This window comes from Marmota flaviventris, chromosome 13 (genome assembly GCF_047511675.1).
Source record: "Marmota flaviventris isolate mMarFla1 chromosome 13, mMarFla1.hap1, whole genome shotgun sequence".
NCBI lineage: Eukaryota > Metazoa > Chordata > Mammalia > Rodentia > Sciuridae > Marmota > Marmota flaviventris.
In genome coordinates, this window is record NC_092510.1 from 94,964,728 (window position 1) to 94,988,617 (window position 23,890).

Genomic DNA, 23,890 nt, shown 5'->3' on the forward strand with positions numbered 1-23,890 from the left:
CAAAGTCAACAGTTCTCACTAGAGCCTAGGACACTTTATTAGAAACCAAGTATATATATCATAAGCAAATAAAAATAATTCTTACCCCCATTAATACAACATAAGGGATTTTACATTCAGCCTAGATACAGGGAGTAACAGATCCTTTTGCCTACAAAACTATGACTTGCAGTATCTTCCACCACATGATTAACTCTATATAATACATAGCCCTTATTTATTAGAGGGATCCAAATATTCCTTTTAGGCTTACAAAGTCTAATACATTCACTCTCTCTTCCCTTTACAAGTCTAATAGTAAAAACTATTCTTTTTTCCATGCAAAAAGCCATTATTCAGTTGAAATCAGGCAAAACAGAGATGGCAGTTAAGGAATGGACAGAATATTATTGGCACATGCCCAGCTAGTGACAGACAAATGCAGTACACCATGACTTAAAAATAAAAGTCACATTACAGGGAGAATGAAAACTACTACATCAGTCTAAACTAAGGAGTCTCAAATGGAAAGGTAGGTCTGAGGGTTACCAGTTTTATTGGTACAAATTAAAAGCAGTGGAGGGCAAGCACTTAAATACAATATATGGTAACAGGAAAAAATACTGCAGAAAGCTGTTCAAAGACCACACCAAGTTGTCTGCATCATTAATTCCAGTGTTTCACAATTAGTAAAATACATAGCTACATATCCCTGTAAGATAAAAACACCTTTCCACCTGAATTACACTGGGGTTGGGCAGTAACACAAAGCTACTGCATGAGTTCAAGTGTGTGCAGCAAACGTCTCAGCACTTCTTTCATATAATTATACAATTAAAAACTGTACAAAGAGCTGGGTGGTTGGGGAAAAATAAAGTTATTGTGCTCATTCAGTAAATTAAAACCCTGATGAAAAATTATGTGCCAAGAAGCTAAGACTATAAAGATTTTTATTGCATTTTTAGGTAACCTGGAAGTTCTTATCCTGAAGGGCAAATGTTGGGTTTAAAACTACCTGAACAGATGCTAAAGTGCTTTATTAATTGGCTGGCTTCACATGGATTTCCTGGGATGACAAAAATAGTAGTAAAGGGATACCAATTATTTAACAAAACAGTACATTCCAACATCATTTATGACCACTGTCATAAGAGATCCTGGAACACTTGTCCTTGTTAAGTGGACAGTTGCATATCAAGAACTGATCATCACAACCCTTTGGATATTCAAATTACTTACATAAAGCCGAAATATGTTATCACGGACCTTTACAAAAAAGGACAGTTTGTTTCCTTCTACACTTTAAATAATCTGCTTCAGATTACACTTCACAAATACAAGAGTCCTGACTTTTCAACCTTTCCAGTTGCAGTTAAAAATGTACACTTCCTAAAAGTTAGGGTCAAGTGTTACAGCAAGAAAAGAATGCTTCCCATTGAAAAGTACATATATTTTTACTCAATGATACTCATGATAGATTGTAAACTGGATTGATCACATTCTACTCAACTGGTATCAAATAAACACATCAGCATTACAAGTATTAAATGTTTTTCTATTATTATAGAGGATATAAACCAAAACATTAATATGGCAGTTATGTTCTTTAGGCACAGTTTAGTGATTCTTTTTTAAAAATAAATACTATTGAATTTCAATTGAAATTTTGAACTCAATAACCAAAGGGTAAAGAATTCTAATTAGGAAAAAAGAAAAAAACAAAAACTTTAAGCTAACAATGTAAGCTGTTTAAAATTTCTAACACTTAACCTGTCTGAGTTTTAAGATTACTTTATTAAAAAATACAAGGAATCTGAAAAAGATCAATACAATTATCTTAATGTACAAAGTCATAAGCTGTAGCAGTTTTTAACTAAAATTTAAAAACACAACAAGGAGGGCAGCCCTTTAGACCAATTTATTTTATATCCTTTTAAAATATCATCCAACAAAGGACAATGAAGTTTACAGCTGGGACAGGTATACATAACTCGAGGCATCTATTATAGTCCATCGTGCCCACTGAATAACAACTTTGCTGCTGAAATTTCTTAAAACTTACCAAACTAAAACAAAAGGCTGAATGATACAAAAGGAGGAGTATTTCGTTGTAATTGTCAATTGGCTTTTTAAAAAAAGGAAACATATCCTGTTTCCCTAGACCAGTAAATAAGCAAGAGCTACATGCAGCAGTGTGGATATTAAGACATTTCTCAAGTCTTCTCAAATGAGTCCAAGGTGGGGATGGGATGGGGGAGAAAATTGATAGAAAAACATTGCTATAGACACCATAACAAACAATAAATTTAGATAATTTAAAATTAAAAAAAAAAAAGGCAAGAGGCAGCATTTCAGCAGCAAAGTGCTTGATAAAAAGTATATTGTAGAGGATAATACAAGAAAGTTGGGGTAAGAGGAGGACAGAAAAATGGGTCAGCAGGATGGGCGAAGGCCTCAAAGGAAATACGGCGTCGTCGTTCTGGGAGGAATAACACGTTCTGAATCTGGAACTGCCCGGAATAACTTTGGTTCTCTTGTATTAACATCTTTGAAGACCATGATGGAAGCAATATTTCCACAGCGATAGCAGTAGTTAGGAGCAGACCACACAGTAACCAGCTTCTCGTCAAACATAAATTTATATCCTTCATGTACAAGCTGATGTGCTCTGCAGATGAGTTTTAAGTTGTTGATATGAACAAACTGCAATTTAGAAAGACTTCATTAAGAATTCAGCATATTTTTTTTAAAAAACCAACCTACATATATACTAACCATTTAAACGAAGTAACAAATCCTATTAATACTAAAATTCTTATAATTTTGGTACCCATCATGTATTTGTAATCAGTTGAGAATATAATTATCCTCAATAATTTTGACAAATATAGGCAAACAGAGTCGTTCTGCCCTGATTCAATCACAGAATTATAGAAACTGCATGGCCATATAATTAATTTGCTGATGTTTCTGAGCTAGTTGCAGTGGTCCACACTTTAGTCCCAGCTACTTTTTTTTTTTAATTGGCAGTACTTGGAATTGAACCCTGGGATGCTCTGTCACTGAGCTACATCTCCAGCCATTTTTATTTTGAGGCAGGGTCTCAGTAAGTTTGCAAGGCTGGCCTCAAATCTGTCATCCTCCTGTCTCAGCCTCCCTAGTCATTGAGATTACAGGCTTAACCATTAAGGAAACACATAAATGAATAAACTGAACTAAAAATTTTATATCCACAACCACCATAGTTTAAGTATACTACAGATTTGTTATTTGGGCCACCAAATAACAGTTCTTTTAGCAACCAACAAACTACTTTTCCAAAATCATGGGCTTTACCTCATTTGTGACCTTTGCTCCAAAAAGCCAACCTGCTCCTCGAGGACTGATTGCCCAAGTATCCACATCTTCAGGATCTGACCAAACCAGGTCACAAAAGGCTCCTTTATGAGGAATTTCTTGATTCCGTTCAATGGTTCGAATTTGATCCAGTGTTTTGATATCAGGAGATAAGCCACCATGAACACACAAAATCTGTTCATCTATTAACTAGCAAAGGAGAATAATAAAGGATTAAATGTATAATAATAAACCCAGTCATATCTAAATTCATCAATTGTTGCTAAGGTCATCAATATAATTGATATGACAATTAGATAAAAAAATGCAATGTATTACTGACAGAAAAATACCTTTTTAAAATCATTTTTGAGTGTGACTCTGTGTGTGTGTGTGTGTGTGTGAGAGAGAGAGAGAGAGAGAGAGAGAGAGAAGAGAGGTAGAGGGAGGAAGAGAGGGAGGGTGGGACAGAGGGGGAGAGAGGAAGAGGGAGAGAGAATGGTACTAGGGAATTGAACCTAGAGGCATTTTACCACTGAATAATATCACCAGGTATTTTTGTTTGGTTGGTTTTTGTATTTTGAGACAGGGTCTTGCTGAATCGCCAAAGATGGCCTTGAATTTCCCCTGCTGAAGGCTCCAGAGTTACTGGGATTACAGGCATGCATCACTGTGCTTGACAAGTTTTAAGAAGAATCATGTAAACTTACAGCTGCTACTGTGAGCATATCAAAAACTTTGGTACAGTATCTCCAAGCATTAGCATTTCCATATTTGGTTTGGCACTCATCTGTGGAAAAAAAAAAAAAGTATAATTAATGAAGTGCTGAATCTGCCAATAAAAATAAACAATATATCTAATACTGGAACAGCATTCAGTACAACAGAAATTTGGCTTAGACTAGGACAGAAAATTATGAAACATATTTAACCCTAATAGGCCCTCCTCAGAGAGCTAAAAGAAGTCTAGTGTCTAAATATACATGTCCTGAGGAAAGGGTTCTGCTTTTCACTCCAGGAATGGCACTAAGTAGCTAAATTAGCCAAAATGCTATCATCAGAAAGCTAACTATTAATTTTATGCCATCCAAAATACATGCACTGGGCAGTTATGTTAATATGAGGCAATTCATCAAATAAATGCATTTATTTAATGGGACTTAAGCCAGGAGATAATCAAACAAATTATAGGACCTTTATTTATATGAGCATGAGGAATTGCTATCTCAACATTTCAATGGCATAAGTTATCTTTCCTGAGATTATAAACTGTGCAACTGAGTACCTGACGTACAGTAGGTACATCTGTAGTCATTACTAGGGACAAACTATCAATCAGGTCCTCACATATTCCCAGTTGACCATTCTCTCTGATGTCTATGTAGTTAACAGGGTATACACCTCTTTTCTTTTAAGTAACACCAGAGAAGTTCTGCTGTTTGGCTTCTACTTTAATTTTTTCGGCTGGGGGAGGGACCAGGAATTGAACTCAGGGGCATTTCGCCACTAAGCCACATCCCCAGCCCTATTTTGTATATTTTATTTACAGACAGGGTCTCACTGAGTTGCCTAGCACCTCGCTTTTTGCTGAGGCTGGTTCTGAACTTGCGATCCTCTTGTCTCAGCCTCCTGAGCCTCTGGGATTACAGGTATGCACCACTGTGCACGGCTGGCTTCTACCTTAATTTTGAAATAAAAATAGACATACCACTGTTTCCTTAAGTGCAGCTGAAAATGATACAAAACAGAAGCCTGCGGTTTATGGTCAATCCTCATAATTTCCTAATTTATCTATGTAAAGTAAGATACTTATGCAAACTTATCATGAGAGAGCTCTACCATGGAGATCAGTTTGCAGCAAGGAGCCATGTATTTTTAATCTTCAAACAAAGTTCATAAAATTGCCCAGTGTATGTTCATCAGTGTGAACTGAGCAGCCAATATAAATAATAGCCATATATGACTTTAACTCAATGTTAAAGTCTATGTAGTTAACAGGGTATATACTTCTATGTAGTTAACAGGGTATATACCTCTTTTTTTTTTTTTAAGTAACACCAGATTTAAGTAAATTCCATAACCATTCAAATTATCTCCTTCCTGAGGAGCTACTGGACTTCCTTTTATGAAACAAAACCATAAAACCCACTAGATGAACATAGCTTTGGAAACAAAAAAGTTAAATAGCAGACTGTGCTGTCATTTTCCTCAGACAAAACATGTTGACTAACATGTCCTCCCCTCCCTTTTTCCCTAAACTCTTTTGCCCTACATTGATGAACACTAGTCAGATTCTATAGCACAATTTTACATCTATACATATATATGCACACACATATATATAATTGTCTCATACATATATATGTGTATGTATGTGTGTGTGTATATATATATATATATGAGATTATGTGTATGTGTGTATGTATATGTAAATAGTCTTACATATATAATATATTACACAGATATATAAATATATATACAGATAGAACATCCCTAATTTAAAAATCTGAAATCTTAAATACTCTAAAATCCCAGACTTTTTGAAAATTCCACACTGGGCCTCACATGACAGGTCTCAAAACATGAACATAGCCAAGTGCAGTGGCGCACAACTGTAATCCCAGAGGCTCAGGAGGCTGAGGCAGGAGGATCACAAGTTCAAAGCCAACCTCAGCAAAGGTGAGGTACTAAGCAATGCAGTGACACTCTGTTTCTAAATAAAATAGGGCTGGGGATGTGGCTCAGTGGTCGAGTGCCCCTGATGTTCAATCCCCAATATCTGCTCCCCACCACAAAAAAAAAAAAAAAAAGGTGCATAAAAATACAGGTTTGGTAGGCCTTATCAGAAATGCTTGGAATAAGCTGGAAGAGGCACATAACTGGAATCTCCACAACTAGGGAGTGAGGCAGAAGGATCCCAAGTTTGAGGCCAGCCTCAGAATCTATGTCAAAATAAAAAAATAAAAAGGGCTAGGGATGTAGCTCAGCAGTAAAGTACCCCTGGATATAATCCCAGCACCGGAAAAAAAAAAAAAAAAAGTTTAGAAACAAAAATGTTTCAGATTTTGTAGTCTTTTTTTTTTTTTTTTTCTTTTTCAATTTTGGAATATTTGAATAGAGTTTACTGGTTGAACATCCCTGATCTGAAAATTTGGAATTCAAAACACTCCCAAATCTGACACTTTTGAGTGTCATGATAGCTCTAAAAGTTTCAGATCTTAGAGTTAATGATTTTAAATTTCAGACTTTTGGATTTTGGATGCTCAACCTATATCCTATAAAATTACCTTCAGTCTATGTGTATAAAGTATACTCAAAATATAAATGAATTCTGGGTTTAGATTTGGGTCTCATTCCTAAGATTTTTGTCCCATTATGTATATATAAATATCCAAGATCCAAAAAATTTGAAATCTAAAACACTTCTGGTCCCAAGTATTTCAGATAAGGAGGGATAATATAAAGTATACAACTCGTATATGTGTTATATTTACTAGCCTTATAAATAACATTACATTTTATGTATTATGTGTATGTGTGTATACACATACACACACACACACACACACACACACCCACACACCCACACAGAGTTATACACAAGACCACATATGCAACTATAGTCTGATAAGATTATATCAACTTCTACTCAGTAGCCATCTTTTTGTTTGGCAGGAGCAAGGGGTGGGGGTGGGGGCACTAGGGATTGAACCCAGGGGTGCTTAATCACTAGTCACATCCCCAGCCTTCTTTCATATTTTGAGACAGGGTCTAAGTTGCTCAGGGCCTCGCTAAGTTGCTGAAGGTGACTTTGAACTTTCGATCCTCCTACCTCAGCCTCCCAAACCTCTGGGATTACAGGCATGTGCCACCACATCTGGTCTCAGTAGTCAATCTTAATAATGATGTCCACACAATAATGAAATCATCTAATAATACATTCCTCAGAATTTATATTAGTCTTGCTTTACTGACCTAACACATTCAAAATGTTGATTATTTCACAAAAGACTCGTTAACTTTTATTCAAATAGTATAGGGTATGTTTAAATGAAATATCAAAATTAGTCATATAGGGAATGGGGTTGTGGCTCAGTGGTAGAGTGCTGGCCTAGCATGCATGAGGCACTGGGTTCGATCCTCAGCAAAATATAAAAATAAAATAAAGGTATTATGCCCATCTACAACTAAAAAATAAATATTAAGAAAAGTCATATAAAGGAGACAAATATTAGTCGTGTAATTTCATGATTAATATTAAAACATTATTTAGAAGCCAGGCATGGTGGTATATGCTTGTAATTCCAGCTACTAGGGAGGTTGAGGCAGGAGAATTACAAGTTTGAGGCCAGCCTAGGCAACAGGATCCTGTGTCAAACATAAAAATTTTTGAGCCCAGTGTGGTGGCACACACCCGTAATCCCCATGGCTCAGGAGGCTGACACAGGAGGATCATGGGTTCAAAGCCAGCCTCAGCAACAATAAGGCGCTAAGCAACTAAGTGTCTCTAAATAAAAATTCAAAATAGGGCTGGGGATGTGATTGAGTGTCCCTGAGTTCAATTGCCAGTACAAAAAAAAATTAAAAGGGCTGGCAATGTAGCTCAGTGGCAAAATATTTGACTACTAAGTTTTAGGCCCTGGGTTCAATCCCCACTATCCAAAAAATCCAAAACAACAACAACAAACTTAAGATAATTCAAAATATAATAACTAATTAGAACTAAAACATATATATTATATATACATATATGAAATACATATAAAAATTAAAATAAGATCTGGGGATGTAGCTCAGTTGTAGAGTGCTTGTCAAGCACATGCAAGGCCTGGGTTCAATCCCAACACTATCAAAACAAACGAACAAAAAATATATACATACACATGTGTCTATGAAATCTAAGACTTAAAGGTTCTGAAATTAATATTTTCAAATTTCTTAATATCAAAATGTGGCTGAGAGCCACATTAAAAAAATAAATAAAATATAACTAAAAAAAAAAAAAAAGTGAGCCCTCAAATCAATAGTAGATTCTAGGTTCCTACTGCAAAAGATTTTGATGATTAAGCTTGACATGGAACCCAGCAAGCTATATATTTTTTTCATTTTATTGGGTTTTTTTTTTATACCTTTATTTTATTTACTTATTTTTTAGTGGCACTGAGGATTAAACCGAGTGCCTCACATCTGCTAGGCAAGCTCTCTACCACTGAGCCCAGCAATCTATATATATATTTTTTTAATATTTATTTTTTAGTTTTAGGTGGACACAATATCTTTATTTTATTTTTATGTGGTGCTGAGGATTGAACCCAGTGCCCTGCGCATGCCAGGCGAGTGCGCTACCACTTGAGCCAAATCCCCAGCCCAGCAATCTACATTTTTAACAAGCAACTGGGTGATCCAAATGAGGCCAACTTAAGACTGCACCCTCACACTGATTCAGAAAAATGTATACACCAAAAATTTGACAGAGGTCTTCTCTCTATAACAAAATTTTCAGTTGACTGGGGGAAATGGGAAAGTTAAGGAGTAAGGAAGTAAAGGGGGGATGGGGGGAAGCACATGTATGACTCCTGTAGCTTTTTTTCCAAAAGTAAAATAATATTCAGAATCAGTGAAATAAATGGTCTTACCATAAAATCCATACACTTGTGTTATCTGTCTACTCTCATGATTTCCTCGTAAAAGTGTAATACGATCAGGCCATTTAGCCTTTAGTGCAAGAAGGTAAGTGAAGGTCTCCAAACTATAGTAACCTCTGTCTACAAAATCACCCTGTAAAGTAAAAATTCACAGTTACAAACAACACAGTAGCCACAAAAGTTTTTTAAAATTATATCAAAGTGTACACACTCAGAGACATAGTCCTTAATAACAATGAAGAATTATACACAAAATCATTTGGAAATTGTGTCTGCAAAAAATTCAAATGGAAGTAAAAGCTGATTCTCCTAAATGTTTCTGCTATACTTACTCAAGAAGAGGCCTACAGAAATTTGCTGTCCAATTTTCTCAAGGATTTTCCCTGTAAAACCATCATTTTTTCATCCTTTCTTAACTACCTTAGTAGATGTTAGTAAATGGTCATGTCTGAGTAAAAATTGTTTTAATTAATTTTTAATTTTAAAAATCAACTTCAAGGGGCTGGGGATGTGGCTCAAGCGGTAGCGCGCTTGCCTGGCATGCGTGCGGCCCGGGTTCGATCCTCAGCACCACATACAAACAAAGATGTTGTGTCCTCCAAAAACTAAAATAAATAAATAAATATTTAAAAAATTCTCTCAAAAAAAATAAAAATCAACTTCAATTGTATCCAAAGAGTTGCCTACTTAAAAATTTTTTTGTTTTGTATGCAAAAACAAGTATCATCCTAGGCTGTACTGGTATCTAATGACCACACATGATGGATAACACATTATTTAAACTTCCCACTAATGTCCAACTTGGGCAAATATGACACCAATAGGAAAACAGCTAAGAGAATATAAAGATGACCCAGAAATTTCCAGAAGAAATGATATAAAATAAGGATTCCGTAAAAATTCAACAATAACATTACACTGAAAAAGATAACTAAGCAAACACAAACCATGGAAGCAAATGTATATTAGGAAAAGTACAGAACACAAAACCATATTTGTGTATATTCCTCTATTCATACATTAGTAAGAGAAAATGAATGCTCAAAAAGTTTGATAAAATAATGGTATTTGAAGATGATGACTAAAACCAGTGGTTCTAGGCTATTTTTCTGCCTGTTATGACAGCTACAACTCAGCCCCATATGTACAGTGGTTTACAAAAAGCAGTTCTCAACTAGAAGATATAGCAAAATTTAGATAAATACAGAATCATCTTTTCATGTACTTAAATAGAAGCTGTCACAAGAAAATGCAGTTATGCAATTTACATGCAATAAGTCAGATCCTTTCCATTTTAAATAAGCCCTTAATTTTACTGGTGTTTACATACCATAAATATGTAGTTTGTGTCAGGAACCTGACCTCCAGTTCTGAATAGTTCACAAAGGTCATAAAACTATAAAAGAAAGGCAAAATATGCTGGTTATAAGTTCCTGGTAAGGAGTAAAATAATAAATTGAGAATAATGAAGCAGTATTTGTAACAATAAATCCCATCATTGTATACAACTATAATGCACCAATAAAAAAAAGTGGAAAAAATTATTAATTAAGAGGATTCTAAATATTTACATTTGTAAGAAGAAATAAAGCATAAACCAAGGTGGGTGCAGTGGTGCATGCCTGTGATCCCAGCAGCTTGGGAGGCTGAGACACAAGAATCATGAGTTCAAAGCCAGCCTCAGCAGCAGCAAGGCGCTAAGCAACTCAGTGAGATCCTGTCTCTAAATAAAATACAAAATAGGGCTGGGAATGTGGCTCAGTGGTTGAGTGCCCCTGAGTACAATCCCTGGTACAAAAAAAACAAAAAAAAAACCCAACAACAACAACAAAGTATAAGCCAAACTGCCAAGTACACAATTTCCAAGCCTTGTCAAACAAACCAAAAAACCCTACACAAAACTCACAATTACCATAAAGTCATCTCTAGATCATTAATATATAGGCCTCCCTCACAAATTTATTTCATACATCTTCATCTAAGAATGTTGAAATAATTTATTAGTTACCCAACTTCTCAAAAAGTTAATCTTAAGCACTCTGCCCATATTGAGCATCCATTTTAATTAGATAAAAAATAAAGAGACAAATGGGTAAGAACTTTTTTTTTTTCCCCAAAAAACAAATTTATGTGATACTTCACAGTGTCATGTAAGGAACTACCTTCCTGGACACTATTATTAGAGTTGTGTACTTTCTGGGTTTACAACCATGAATAATCTTCTCAATAACAAGTAAAAAAGAATTACATATTTCACTATATTCTATTTGACTGAAAAATTGGTAATAAACAAACTGTGTATTTGGTAAACTTCTGTCAACTAGAGTATCCTAATTCTAATTTATATAGAAAACCTCACAATTTTTCTGATAAAAGGATTTTGCAGTAAGTGAATTGATTATAACATTTTGTACCAATACAACTAATAATTTTCAACCCAATATCCTTTACACTCAAGAGCAAGATTATCTTTTAACCTTGTAACACTTAAAATAGTACAGAAATCATAGACCATTGAACAAAACTGAAATTTAAACATCTACAATGTTTTATAAGTCTAAAGTCCTTACTGTTCATATTTTTAAAAATAAACTTCCAGGAATATAAAATTTGTCATCTTAAAATTAGCAAGTAAATAAACAACCACTTAACTCAGTCAAATGGCATATAATTATTTGTTCAAAATATTTACTGTTCCTTTCTACTATGTGGAGTCCCTCTCTATATAAGGAATATACTTCCCAGTCTACAGAAGCATACATAGTTTGTATACCATGTATCACATAAAAACAGTAAACCTTGTACATATATATAACTTCCTATAGTAAGTTATATATATGTACTTACTATATATGTTTATATATTTCCTTCCTTCCTTCCTTTCTCTTTCTTTCTTTCTTTCTTTCTTTCTTGACAATGTTTTGCTACATTGCCCAGGCTACTGTGAATTCCTGGGCTCAAGCAATTGTCCAGAGTGCTGAGCCTACAAGCATGCACCATTACACCAGGCTCAACTTTTTAGAAAACAATCTGTTGAAACATTCCAAAGCCTATTAACATGTCCACAACTCTGGCCTAGTAATTCTACTTCTATGACAACATACTAAAGGGGAAAAAATATATATCAAATGCTATGTAAATATATTTTAATGACATCACTTATAATCAAAAGAAATAACCTTCATGACTAACATAAAGGAATATTCTAATTATGATCTACCAATTCAAGGACTTCATACAGTCATGAATAGGAATTATGATGAAAACTATGAAGCAAAATGGAAAAATGATTAAGGAAAAATATGGAACACAAAGCTAAGTCTAAAATGTAAATTTTACTATGTAAAACAGTGAATATGTGCATGCCCAGTGTAAGAAAGGGAATATGGTAAATTTTATGAGTCAGTTGCTTTCATAAAAGTATTGAGAAATCCAGGCACAGAGGCCCAAGCTTGAATCCCAGCAATTTGGGAGGCCAAGGCAGAAGGATTGCAAGTTCCAGGTCAGCCTAGGAAATTTAGCAAGACTGTCTCAAAATTAAGAATAAAAAGGACTAATTATATTGCTCAATGGTAGAGTGCCTCTGGGTTCAATCCATAGTACCTCAGCAGGAAGAGTGTTGTTAAATTTTTCTATTGATGTTTTTAGAAACCTGTTCCTGGGGGTTAGGGTGGTAGCTCAGTGGTTGAGTACTTGCCTCACATGCATGAGGCACTGGGTTCAATCCTCAGCACCACATTTAAAAAAATTATAAATAAATATATGAAAGCTATTGGGGTGGGGGGAAGAAACCGGTCCTGAACAAAAGCTTTCTAAGTTTCCATTTACCTTCTATATAATAGGTAATTAAATATTTTGTTTCTGTGACCCACAATTCTTACCCCATATTTTAAGTTTTTTCCAAACTTCATTAATATAATGAATATTTAGTGTGAACACTTGCAGACAATAATCTTCATCCCATATTACTGGAAGCCCATCTCATCATTTCATAAATAAACTATGATTTTCATATCTTTGACACACTATAAATGTTCTCATTTTAAACCAAAAACAATAGCAAAAAGCAAATTTTATTCCATCATCAGAGGCAAGAAAACAGCCAAGCAGCTTGGTACTTTTTTTTTCTTTTTTATAGTTATCAATAAACACAAAAAACTTTATTTCATTTATTTATTTTTATGTGGTGCTGAGGATTGAACTCAATGCCTCACACATGCCAGGTGAGTACTCCACCACAGAACCACAAACCCAGCCCTAGTTCAATACTTCTTAAGCTTTCTGTTTCTAAGACTTATTCATAGTCTTAAAATGTAGAGGTCCCAAAAAAAGCTTTAATTTATGTAGCCAATACAAATTGATACATAACATGTTAGAAATAAAACTGAGAATGAGAAAAACCCATAGCTAGGCACACTCCTGTAATCTCAGTAACTAAGGAGGGGGAGATAAGAGAATTGCAAATGCCAGACCAGCTTGGGTCTTAGTGAGGCCCTGTCTCAAAAATAAAATAAAATAAAATGGCTGACAATGTAGTTCAGTGGTAGAGCAGCTCTGGGTTCCATCCACAGTACCACAATAAATAAATAAATAAATAAATAGCCCATTGAATTGTAATGTTTTAATAAAAGTAAACTGTGTTTTCCAAAATTAGCTATTTAATGGACCTGCCTCTACAATCTGTTGGGACATACTGATTAAAGTATATGAAGAAAATCCAGCTTCACACAAATATGTAGTTACAGAAGGGAGAAGTATTTGCTAACATTTTCAGATAATTGTGCATATTCTTTTAATATTATACCAAAATTCAACAAGTGGCAGCTTAATAATATTAATCACAATGTGAAAACTAAAACCATCTCTAAATGAATCTGAAAACATACCATCACTTGGCTGTAGTGGTATATTCATACACTGTTAGACTGGCATCGCTTAAGCTTTCAATGAATGGTTACACTGGTCATTTGGAAGACGGAAATAACATTTCATTAAATATCTTCAAAAAACTACATTTGGCCCAACTGTAGCACATGGCTGTAATTCCAATGACTTGGGAAGATGAGGCATGAGGATCACTAGTTCAAGCCAGCCTCAGCAACTTAGCAAGACCCTCTCTCAAAAACTAAAAAGGGCTGGCATGGGGCTGGGATTGTGGCTCAGTGGTAAAGTGCTTACTTAGCATGAGTGAGGCACTGGGTTTGATCCTCAGCACCGCACATAAATAAATAAAGGTATCATGTTCATCCATAACTTAAAAAAAAAAAAAATTAAAAAGAGGGGGACTGGGCATAAGGCTCAGTAGTTAACCACCTCCAGATTCAAATCCCTAGTACCAAAAACAAAACAACAAAAAAAAAAAAAAAAAAAAACCTACACTACATTTGTTAATATCACCACTTGTCATTGCCAGGCACATGGTGGTTGGGGCACATCTGTAATCCCAGTGCCTTGGAAGGCTGAGGCAGAAGGATCACAAGTTCAAACACATTTCAACTTATGTCATCAAGAAAGTCTTTAAAAGTATCAGAAACTGTGAGCTTCATGATAGCAGATTCAAATTCTCTAAAACTCCAATTTCTCATAAATAAATACAATTATTGTCATTGGCAACAAACATAGTCAATTGCTTCCTTTGAAATGACTAAACTTACTCTCTTCACTTCTGCAAAAATGGCTGCCAAATACCCAAGTCTGAATAACCATAGTCTGTCATTTGATCTATTAAGTAAAAACCAGTGTGCAATTAAAAAAGGGCTGCACAACATTTTTGAGCTTGCTCTTATGTTTTAAGAGGTGCCAGGGGGACATTTCTGCAATGAAATCTAAAGATGTTTTTAAAAATATTTTTCGCTGTCACTAATTCATGCGTTTGTATATTTTTATGTTAATTTATGAATGATTTTTTTCAGTAAAACATATATACTCAAGAACCAAAAAAAAAAAAAAAAAAAAAAACAAAAAGAGTACACAAGTACTTTGCCTTGAGTAAAATCATCTTTCCTCAGTATATAGCAAATACGCTTTATGCATACTTCCCACTATATCACACAGCAAAGCCTAAAGATGTACACATTCAAGGGTTGAGAGTTAATAAAATCAATACTTCTTGCTTCATCAAGGACATGCATAAATCGATATTTTATTTTACTGTACATGTATGCTGGTGAAGATAATAATGACAGCCAGCAGAGTCCAGTGCCACTCTCTCATTTCTTGCTGAGGCACCAACAATTTTACCCTCCATTACTTCTGGACAACCTGCAAATGGTCTGTAGGCCACACTTAAGGAATCTGTGTGCTAGCTGATGTGGCTTCTTAAATAGTTAGTATGCAGCCAAAGTCAAACTGTGTCTAATTCTGAAGTCTGTAATCTCCTCCCTGGATTACACTGTTTCAAGGTTTGTCAGCACTACTTATTGCCAACATGTTCATTCATACTCAACTGAATCTTGCAATTCTTAAACTGGCCCAAGGGGTTAGGCAACTGTGCAAGACCCAAAGGATATATCCTACATCTGACTTAATTTGTCAGTAGCTATTCAGAAGCTCAAATCCCATAGTTTTGATTAGCAATTATTTTTAGGAATCAAGTATAAGAGAAACAATGTTCACAGTTGGGTGATAGTTCTTCAAATAAAATGTGCAACAGGGTATTTCAAATCTCAGTTCTACCCCTTAGTGGCTGTGTAATTTGGGCTAATTCTTTAGTTTTTCATAGTCTCTGTTTCACTTTCTAAAAACTTACCTAACATGATTGAAACAATCTGACATTGAAAGTATAGAAAAGCACACTGTTAACCTCAAAACAAAGAAATGTTAGCAAGAATTGTAAAACTGATTGAAAGTATATATAACTAATTAAAACAAATAAAAGAAAGAAAGTATATGTAAGGGCTGGGATCATGGCTCAGTGGTAGAGTGTTTGCCTAGCATGTATGAGGCACTGGGTTTGATTCTCAGCACCACATAAAAAAATAAATAAAGATATTGTCTCCATCTATAGCTAAAAGTATATGTAATGCAGCAATACAATTGTATACTTTTATTTTAGTAGTTTGAGGTTGTCTCTAACTTTCTGATGTTTGATATAGCTGTAATTCACATATCATAAAGTCCTTGGATAACACAAGTAACTCCTCAATTTTAATATTACAACCAGGGGAAAACGTTACTTGGTTTACCCTAGTTTTAGAAATGTATAGAAGGATGGGTTGGTTTGTAGCTCAGTGGTAGAGCACTTGCCTAGCACATGTCAGGCTCTGGGTTCGATCCTCAGCACCACATAATAAATAAATAAACAAACAAGTTAAGTAAGTAAGTAAGTAAAGGTATTGTGAACATCTACAACTAAAAATTGAGGGGGGGTGGGGGAGGGAGGGAGAGAGGGGGAGGGAGGGAGAGAGGGGGAGGGAGGGAGAGAGAGGGAGGGAGGGAGAGAGAGGGAGGGAGGGAGGGAGGGAAATGTAGGCCTGGGGCTGTAGCTCAGCATGGGTGAAAAACTGGGTTCTATCCTCAACATCACATAAAAAATAAATAAATAAATAAAGGCATTGTGTCCATCTACAACTAAAAATTTAAAAAGAGAGAATGAAATGTAGGCCTGGGGTTGTACCACAGCATGGGTGAAAAACTGGGTTCTATCCTCAACATCACATAAAAATAAAGATACTGTGTCCATCAACAACTGAAAAAATTATACATGGTATGGGGGATATAGGTTGTACCTCAGTGGTAGAGTGCTTGCCTAGCACATGTCTCCCACTGGGTTTGATCCTTAGCACCACATTAAAGAAAATAATAAACAAATAAAATAAAAATATATAAAAAATGTAGTCACTGCTAATATTAATATTTTTTAATATTTATTTTTAGTTGTAGTTGGATATAATACCTTTATTTTATTTATTTATTTTTATGTGGTGCTGAGGATCGAACCCAGGACCATGCACTTGCTAGGCAAGTGCTCTATCACTGAGCCACAACCCCAGCCCTAATATTAATATTCTTGATATTAGCAAAATACAAATGCTTATAATACTTTTTTTGTGTCAGATGCTGAGGATTAAACACAGGGCCTTGTGCACATGAGGCAAGTATGCTACCAACTGAGCTATATCCCCAGTCCTATAATACTTTTATAATAATTTTAGAGAGAAGTTACACAGAAAGTTGAAGAAATTCATTTCCTAAAGTCTACTATAGAGAATTTCTATTTTAACAAATCAAAGATGACATAATAGGGCCTCTATTCAGGAGCCAATGTCATGCAGATGTAAGATTTATTATAATCTCATCATTCAGAAAAAAGTTGAAAAAGCAAAAAGGAAATAGCTTTATTATAAGTAGTCAAAATAGGATTTTATTTATAGAGCAGGCCTAATCAGGGCCAATTTAGATACATTTCTGCTCCTTCACATAGTCATATTTAAGGCAGACCAAGTCCTGTTGGTATCCATAAGAACTGTATTATATGGGCTGGGGATGTGGCTCAAGCGGTAGTGCGCTCGCCTGGCATGTGTGCGGCCCGGGTTGGGTTTGATCCTCAGCACCACATACAAATAAAGATGTTGTGTCCGCCGAAAACTAAAAAATAAATTAAAAAAAAAAAAAAAGAACTGTATTATACTCAGGTGCCATGGTTCACACTAGTAATCCCAGCAACTCAGAAGGCTGAGGCAGGAGGATCGCAAATCCCAGGCCAGCCTGGACAACTTAGACCCTGTTTCAAAATAAAAAATACAAAGGACTAGGGATGTACCTCAATGGTAGAGTACCCTTGGGTTCAATCCCCAGTTCCAAAAAACATTTTAAAAGACTATATTGTTCACAATGTATTCTAGGTAATACAGTTCCAACTACATTGCACTCATGGCAGGCAATGAATGACCTGTTCAACTTTATATATATAAAATATATATATATTATATTATATATATAAAATTCTATATATACATGTAAGGTTTCCAACTAGGTTAATACTGACAGTACAGCCTAAGGGTGAGGTGTGCCCTTCCTGTCATTACTTTGAAACAAACTCCCAGCAGATGGGGGAAAAAAAATGAACTCAAATCTTTTTCATTTCATTCTATCAATAATTTTCTGTGAAAGCATGTACCAACAATTTTATTTTTCTGAACCTTTGCTAGCCTCATTACCATGAATGAAATGATAAAATTTCAATAATATGTGACAAGAACAAAAAGAATAAATAGAATGAAATGGGGGAAAACATCTCCTATCAATCATAATTAGTACAAGTAGCCCCTATTTGTATTTTATATCTTCTACTGCCACCAAAAAGTTCTGTCATTGCACAGAACAATTAACAGAGCATTTTATTCAATTTTAAAATGTAATTTTAAAACACCTCATGAGTAATTTTGATCACTGCTTTTATTTTCCAGAACAGTAAGTCAATAATTATTAATACCACAGAGACTGAGGCAATTTAACCACAAATTGGGTTTTTCTGTTTTATTGGGGATTTTTGTTAGATTTTTTTTTTTATTTGGGATTTTTTTCCCGTTTTTCTTTTTAAAGTAGTAACACAAATGAATCATGGACAACATAAAAATTTTAAAATTCTTTATGAAAATTTCACCTGTCCATGTATGTCTCCGCACACTGTTACTGGTGTTGATACTGGCTGAACATTTGACTCCTCCAAGAGAAGGTCACAAACATAGTCACATAGCCGCTGAAAGAAGAAAAATAAAATGCAAACATTTACTACAATATTAAAATCAAGGGCCAAGTACAAAAAATACAAGGACTAATATTTTAAAAGACTAAGTATAATTTTTGAAAGGGGTTAGATTTCTGTCAGCTTGGGCTGGGGATGTGGCTCAAGCGGTAGCGCGCTCGCCTGGCATGCGTGCGGCCCGGGTTCGATCCTCAGCACCACATACAAGCAAAGATGTTGTGTCTGCCGAAAACTAGAAAATAAATATTAAAAAGTTCTCTCTCTCTCTCTCTAACTCTTAAAAAAAAAAAAAAAGATTTCTGTCAGCTTTCAAACAGAGTTCATAATACGAAAGAATGACACAATTACTATCCCCTAATGCAAACCCCCTGGCTACATAATGGGTTCTAGGAGACATAACTTTACAAGGAACAATAAAATGATGCTTTCACCAAATTAAAAGAATAAATCCAAGAATATGTAATGTTAACAGTAAAAGGTTTTATCTGCTAAATTTAAAAGTAAACCATGTACTTACCATGACCCAGGAACTACACTCTTGACAATAAAAACTTTACATATCAAATAAAAAGTTGTGGTATATCCCATCATGGAATAGTACCTAACAATAAAAAGAAATGAACTATTGCCACACAACAATCTGGATTAATTTTGAAGTATATATATACCAAGTGAAAAAAGCCTATCTCAGACATATTATATGATGCCATTTATGTAATGTTCTTAAAATGAGAAAATTCATAGAAATGGAGAACAGATTAGGGGTTGCCAGAAACCAAGAGTTGCTGACAGCAGGAAACAAATGGGTGTGGTTATAAAAGGACAACAAAAAGAATTCTAATGATGGAACTATTATGTATCTGGAATATAATAAAAATGGATATATAAACCTACAAATATAATAAAATTATAGAGAATATATACACACACAAGCAAAACTACAGAAATATGAACAAGATCAAGTATGTATCAATGTCAATATCCAGGTTGTGGTACTGTATTACAATTCTTTGTAATGTCACTCTGTGGGAAACTGGGTAAATGATACATAGAATTTCTCATTATTTCTTACAACTGCATGTGAATCTGTAATTATTTCAACATAAAAAGATTACAATTAAGTAATTATAAAATGGAAATCTCAAATTGAAGAGTCACATCACTTAAAAAAAACCACAACTCTAAAATGTTTGCATTTCAAAAATATTTGTCCTGTGGTTTGGGATATAACTCAGTGGTAGAGCACTTGCCTAGCACACACAAGGCCCTGAGTAAGGTCACAGGGTTGGGAAGGATATATATTTGTCTTCTGTTTCACACTCAAACCAAAGAAATGTGGTTTCAGAGAAAACATATTCTCACAATAGCATTCTAGAGAGAGAAGTATATCCTCAGCTACATGTACAGAAGTGGACATACAGAAAGTGGACAGGAATCTTCCATATAAAATCAGTTTGGATGGAACTACTAGTCTACTGCCAGAGGCTTACTGGATGTTACAATATGTCTGCCAAGAAAGGAAGAATTAATCTAATAAGCAAAAATATATTATTTAGGGGCTGGGGATGTGGCTCAAGCGGTAGCGCGCTCGCCTGCATGCGTGCGGCCCGGGTTCAATCCTCAGCACCACATACAAACAAAGATGTTGTGTCCGCCGAAAACTAAAAAATAAATATTAAAATTCTCTCTCTAAAAAAAAAATATATATATATATATATATATTATTTAAACACTAACTAAGGAATCTAAATGCTACAATTGTTTTAATATATAAGAGATACATTTTAACAATTTTAACACTTATACAGAGGCAAGCATGAGATAGAATTCACAACGGGAGTGGAAGGAGGAAGATAATGAAAAAAGGCCCACCAAAAGAAAATGAGAGTAAATACAACTGTTTATTTCCTAATTATTAGACAACAAAACAGAAGACTTCAAAATAAAATGATTTGTGCTTATTCCCATGATAAGTTCTTGATCTTTGATAGCACCTCAAAGACAAGATCCTCCTTTTGGCCTGTTGTCATTCTAGCCTAGAGTCCCAAACCCTCACATGCTTCATCAAACCAACCTGAAGCCCTACCATCCATCATTCATTATAGGAACAGATACCAGTTATAAAATTCTGAAATAAGACTGCATCTCAGTCTTTCAAATTAAAATTATACCTGAATGAAGTTATTTGTATACATAAAAGATATACGTGTACAATGACCTTTTCCTCTCCTGAATTTGTTTTATTTTCTTATTTATTTTTTATAGCAACTGGAAATTATTTACTACATTTCCTTTGAGTCTTTCTATCACAAAGAATTGATCAGTATGTAAATAAGTGATTTGAACCATTTTGACTTACAAGTGTCACTACAACTTTTCAGAAAGCATCACCTCTACTATGTGTTAAACAAAGCCGGAGCGAGCCACAGTCATGTGCTTTGTGTAGAGATGGAAGAAGCAGCACCGTCCATCCTTCCTCTCGGCTGGACACTTGACTGTCCCAATGAGGAAAGGAAGCACAATGGAAATACACCTGAACTGTTTTACTGCAGTAATTTTTTTCATATTTCAAATTGTATTATTTAATATTTTGAATAAGATTTTTAAAAATAAATCCAAGATATAATTCCCCCAAAAATAAATAAATAAAATTCTGGCCTGCATTAAAAACCACCTATGCCAAATCTCCTGACTGTGGCCTACAAAGATTAAGGTCACAAAGCTACTTAATCTTAGGAACAGATCTGGAATCCAGGTTTCTTACCTTTCCCACTATACTATCTTGAATATTTAGTTGTTTAATGCAACGAATAATTACTGGTGTCTAATGTTATCAGGTATTGCTCTGAACACAAAGTAAATGACAATGATCAAGATGAACCTAGGACTAGGGTTGTAGTTCAGTGGTAGAACGCTTGCCTCACATGCGTGAGGAACTACGTTCAATTCTCAGCACCACATATAAAGAAATAAAGGCCCAATGACAACTAGAAAAAAGATTAAAAAAAAAAAAAGATGAAACTAAAGCTCTGCTTTCAAGCGGATCATATTTTAATAGGGAAAGACACAATAAATTAAGTGAAGTATAGGGCTGGGGTTGTGGCTCAGTGGTGATGCACTTGCCTCACATGTGTGAAACACTATGTTGATCATCAGAATAAAAATTAAAAAAACAAAGATATTGTGTCCAACTATAGCTAAAAATATTTTTTTAATATTTATTTTTTTAGTTGTACACAATACCTTTATTTTGTTCACTTATTTTTATGTGGTGTTGAGGATCGAACCCCAGGGCCTCGCTCATGCCAGGCGAGCGTTCTACCGCTGAGCCACAACCCCAGCCTGCTAAAAATATTTTTTTTAAAAAATAAGTAAAATAGGGAGCTGGAGTTGTGGCTCAGTGGTAGAGTACTTGCCTGGCATCTGTGAGGCACTGGGTTCAATCTTCAGCACAGCATATAAATAAATAAAAGATGCACTGACAACTAAAAAATACTTAAAATAATAAGTAAAGTATATACAGTAATTTGTTACATGGAGTTATGACCTATGGAGAAAACTGAAACACTGGAAGAAGGATGTGGAGTGTGAATAGTGAAAGGCTGGTGGTGATATTTTAAATATGGAGAGCACAGAACCCTTACTGATAAAGTGACTTTTGAACACAAATCTAAAGGAGGTAAGGCTATGGGGCAGAGCACTGCAGGCAGAGGGACAATAAATAAGAACAAAAAGCCCTGACATGAAGCAGGCTTACTGTCTGAGAAATATGGAGACTGGTGTGATTATAAATTGAATAAGATTCTGAAAGACAGAAAAGTACCACAAAATTGGAAAGGTCACTGGTGTGAATATAAGAGAACCCAGACTTCTACTGAGAGTCATGGGAAGCCATTACAACATCCTGAAAAAGGACTGCCATGACTTTAAATCTACTGTAGAAAACAGACTACTGGGGGGGTGGGGACAGGAGCTGGTGAGTAAAGGAAAAAGAATAAGACTAATTAGATGGTTTATACAATAAGTTAATCCTGCGTTGGACCAGGGTAGTAAAAGTAGAAAGATGATGACAAGTAGACATACTCAGGTATTTTCTTTGAATGTAGCATTTGCAAGATTTATGACCAACTCGTTACAAAGTGTTAAGAGATATAAAGAACTAAAAGTAACTTAAGATTTCTGGTCTAAGCAACTACAAATATGGAAACAGTCATTACTAAGAGAGTTAAGACTCCAAGGAAAGCAGATTCCCATTCTCTTAACAATAATTTTTCTCAGAGCAAATTTTTAAATTGTTTTTACCCTTTTAAATAGACTATTTTTTAGAGCAATTTCAGGTTCACAGAAAAACTGAGCAGAAAGTACAGTTTCCATACACCCAAACACATACATACAGCCTCCCCCCATTATCAACATATTGCACCTAAATGGTACATTTGTCACAACTAAAGAATCTACATTGACACATCATTATTACTAAAGTATCATACAGAGTAGTTTCACTACCCTGAAAATCCTGCACTTCACATATTAATCCTTACCTGCTTCCAAATCCTAGAAACCACTGATCTTTTTTACCGTTTCAATAGTTTTACCTTCCTCAGAATTCATATAGTTGGAATCATACAAAAGTAGCCTTTTCAGGTTGGCTTCTTTCACTTAATTATATGCATTTAAAATTTCTCCATGTCTTCTCATGGTTTGTGAGTTCATTCCTTTTAGACAGTGTATCCCACTGTCTGGATGTACCAGTCTGTTCATCCATTCATCTATTGAAGGATATCTTGATTGCTTTCAAGTTTTGGCAATTCTGAGTAAAGCTGCTATACAGCATGTACATACAGCTTTTTGTGTGGAAATAGGTTTTCAATTCATTTGGGTGAATATTAAAAAGCAGAATTGCTGGATCATATGGTAATAGTAATAGCATGTTCAGTTTCGTTTTTTGTTTTTGTTTTTGTTTTTTAAAGAGAGCGGTGAGAGAGAGAGAGAAGAGAATTTTTGATATTTATTTTTCAGTTTTTGGCGGACACAACATCTTTGTTTGTATGTGGTGCTGAGGATCGAACCCGGGCCGCACGCATGCCAGGCGAGCGTGCTACCGCTTGAGCCACATCCCCAGCCCAGCATGTTCAGTTTTGTAAGAAACTTCCAAACAGTTCTAAAGAGACTATATCATGTTGCATTTCCACCAGCAGTGAGCAAATGCTCCCTTTGCTCCAGG

General features: G+C 35.0%; 1 protein-coding gene across 1 annotated transcript in view; it reads right to left on the minus strand.

The window, feature by feature from the left end:
• Positions 1–12: 12 nt before the first annotated feature.
• Positions 13–23,890, minus strand: part of Ppp6c (protein phosphatase 6 catalytic subunit) — a 35,202-nt gene continuing 11,324 nt past the window's right edge. Inside the window, exons 2-7 of the mRNA XM_027944383.3 lie at positions 18,565–18,660; positions 10,291–10,356; positions 8,952–9,093; positions 4,026–4,105; positions 3,316–3,525; positions 13–2,682 (exon numbers count right to left, since the gene is read on the minus strand). Of these exons, the coding sequence (XP_027800184.1) occupies positions 2,434–2,682; positions 3,316–3,525; positions 4,026–4,105; positions 8,952–9,093; positions 10,291–10,356; positions 18,565–18,660 (843 nt within the window). The 3' untranslated portion in view covers positions 13–2,433. The remainder of the gene's footprint in view (positions 2,683–3,315; positions 3,526–4,025; positions 4,106–8,951; positions 9,094–10,290; positions 10,357–18,564; positions 18,661–23,890) is intronic.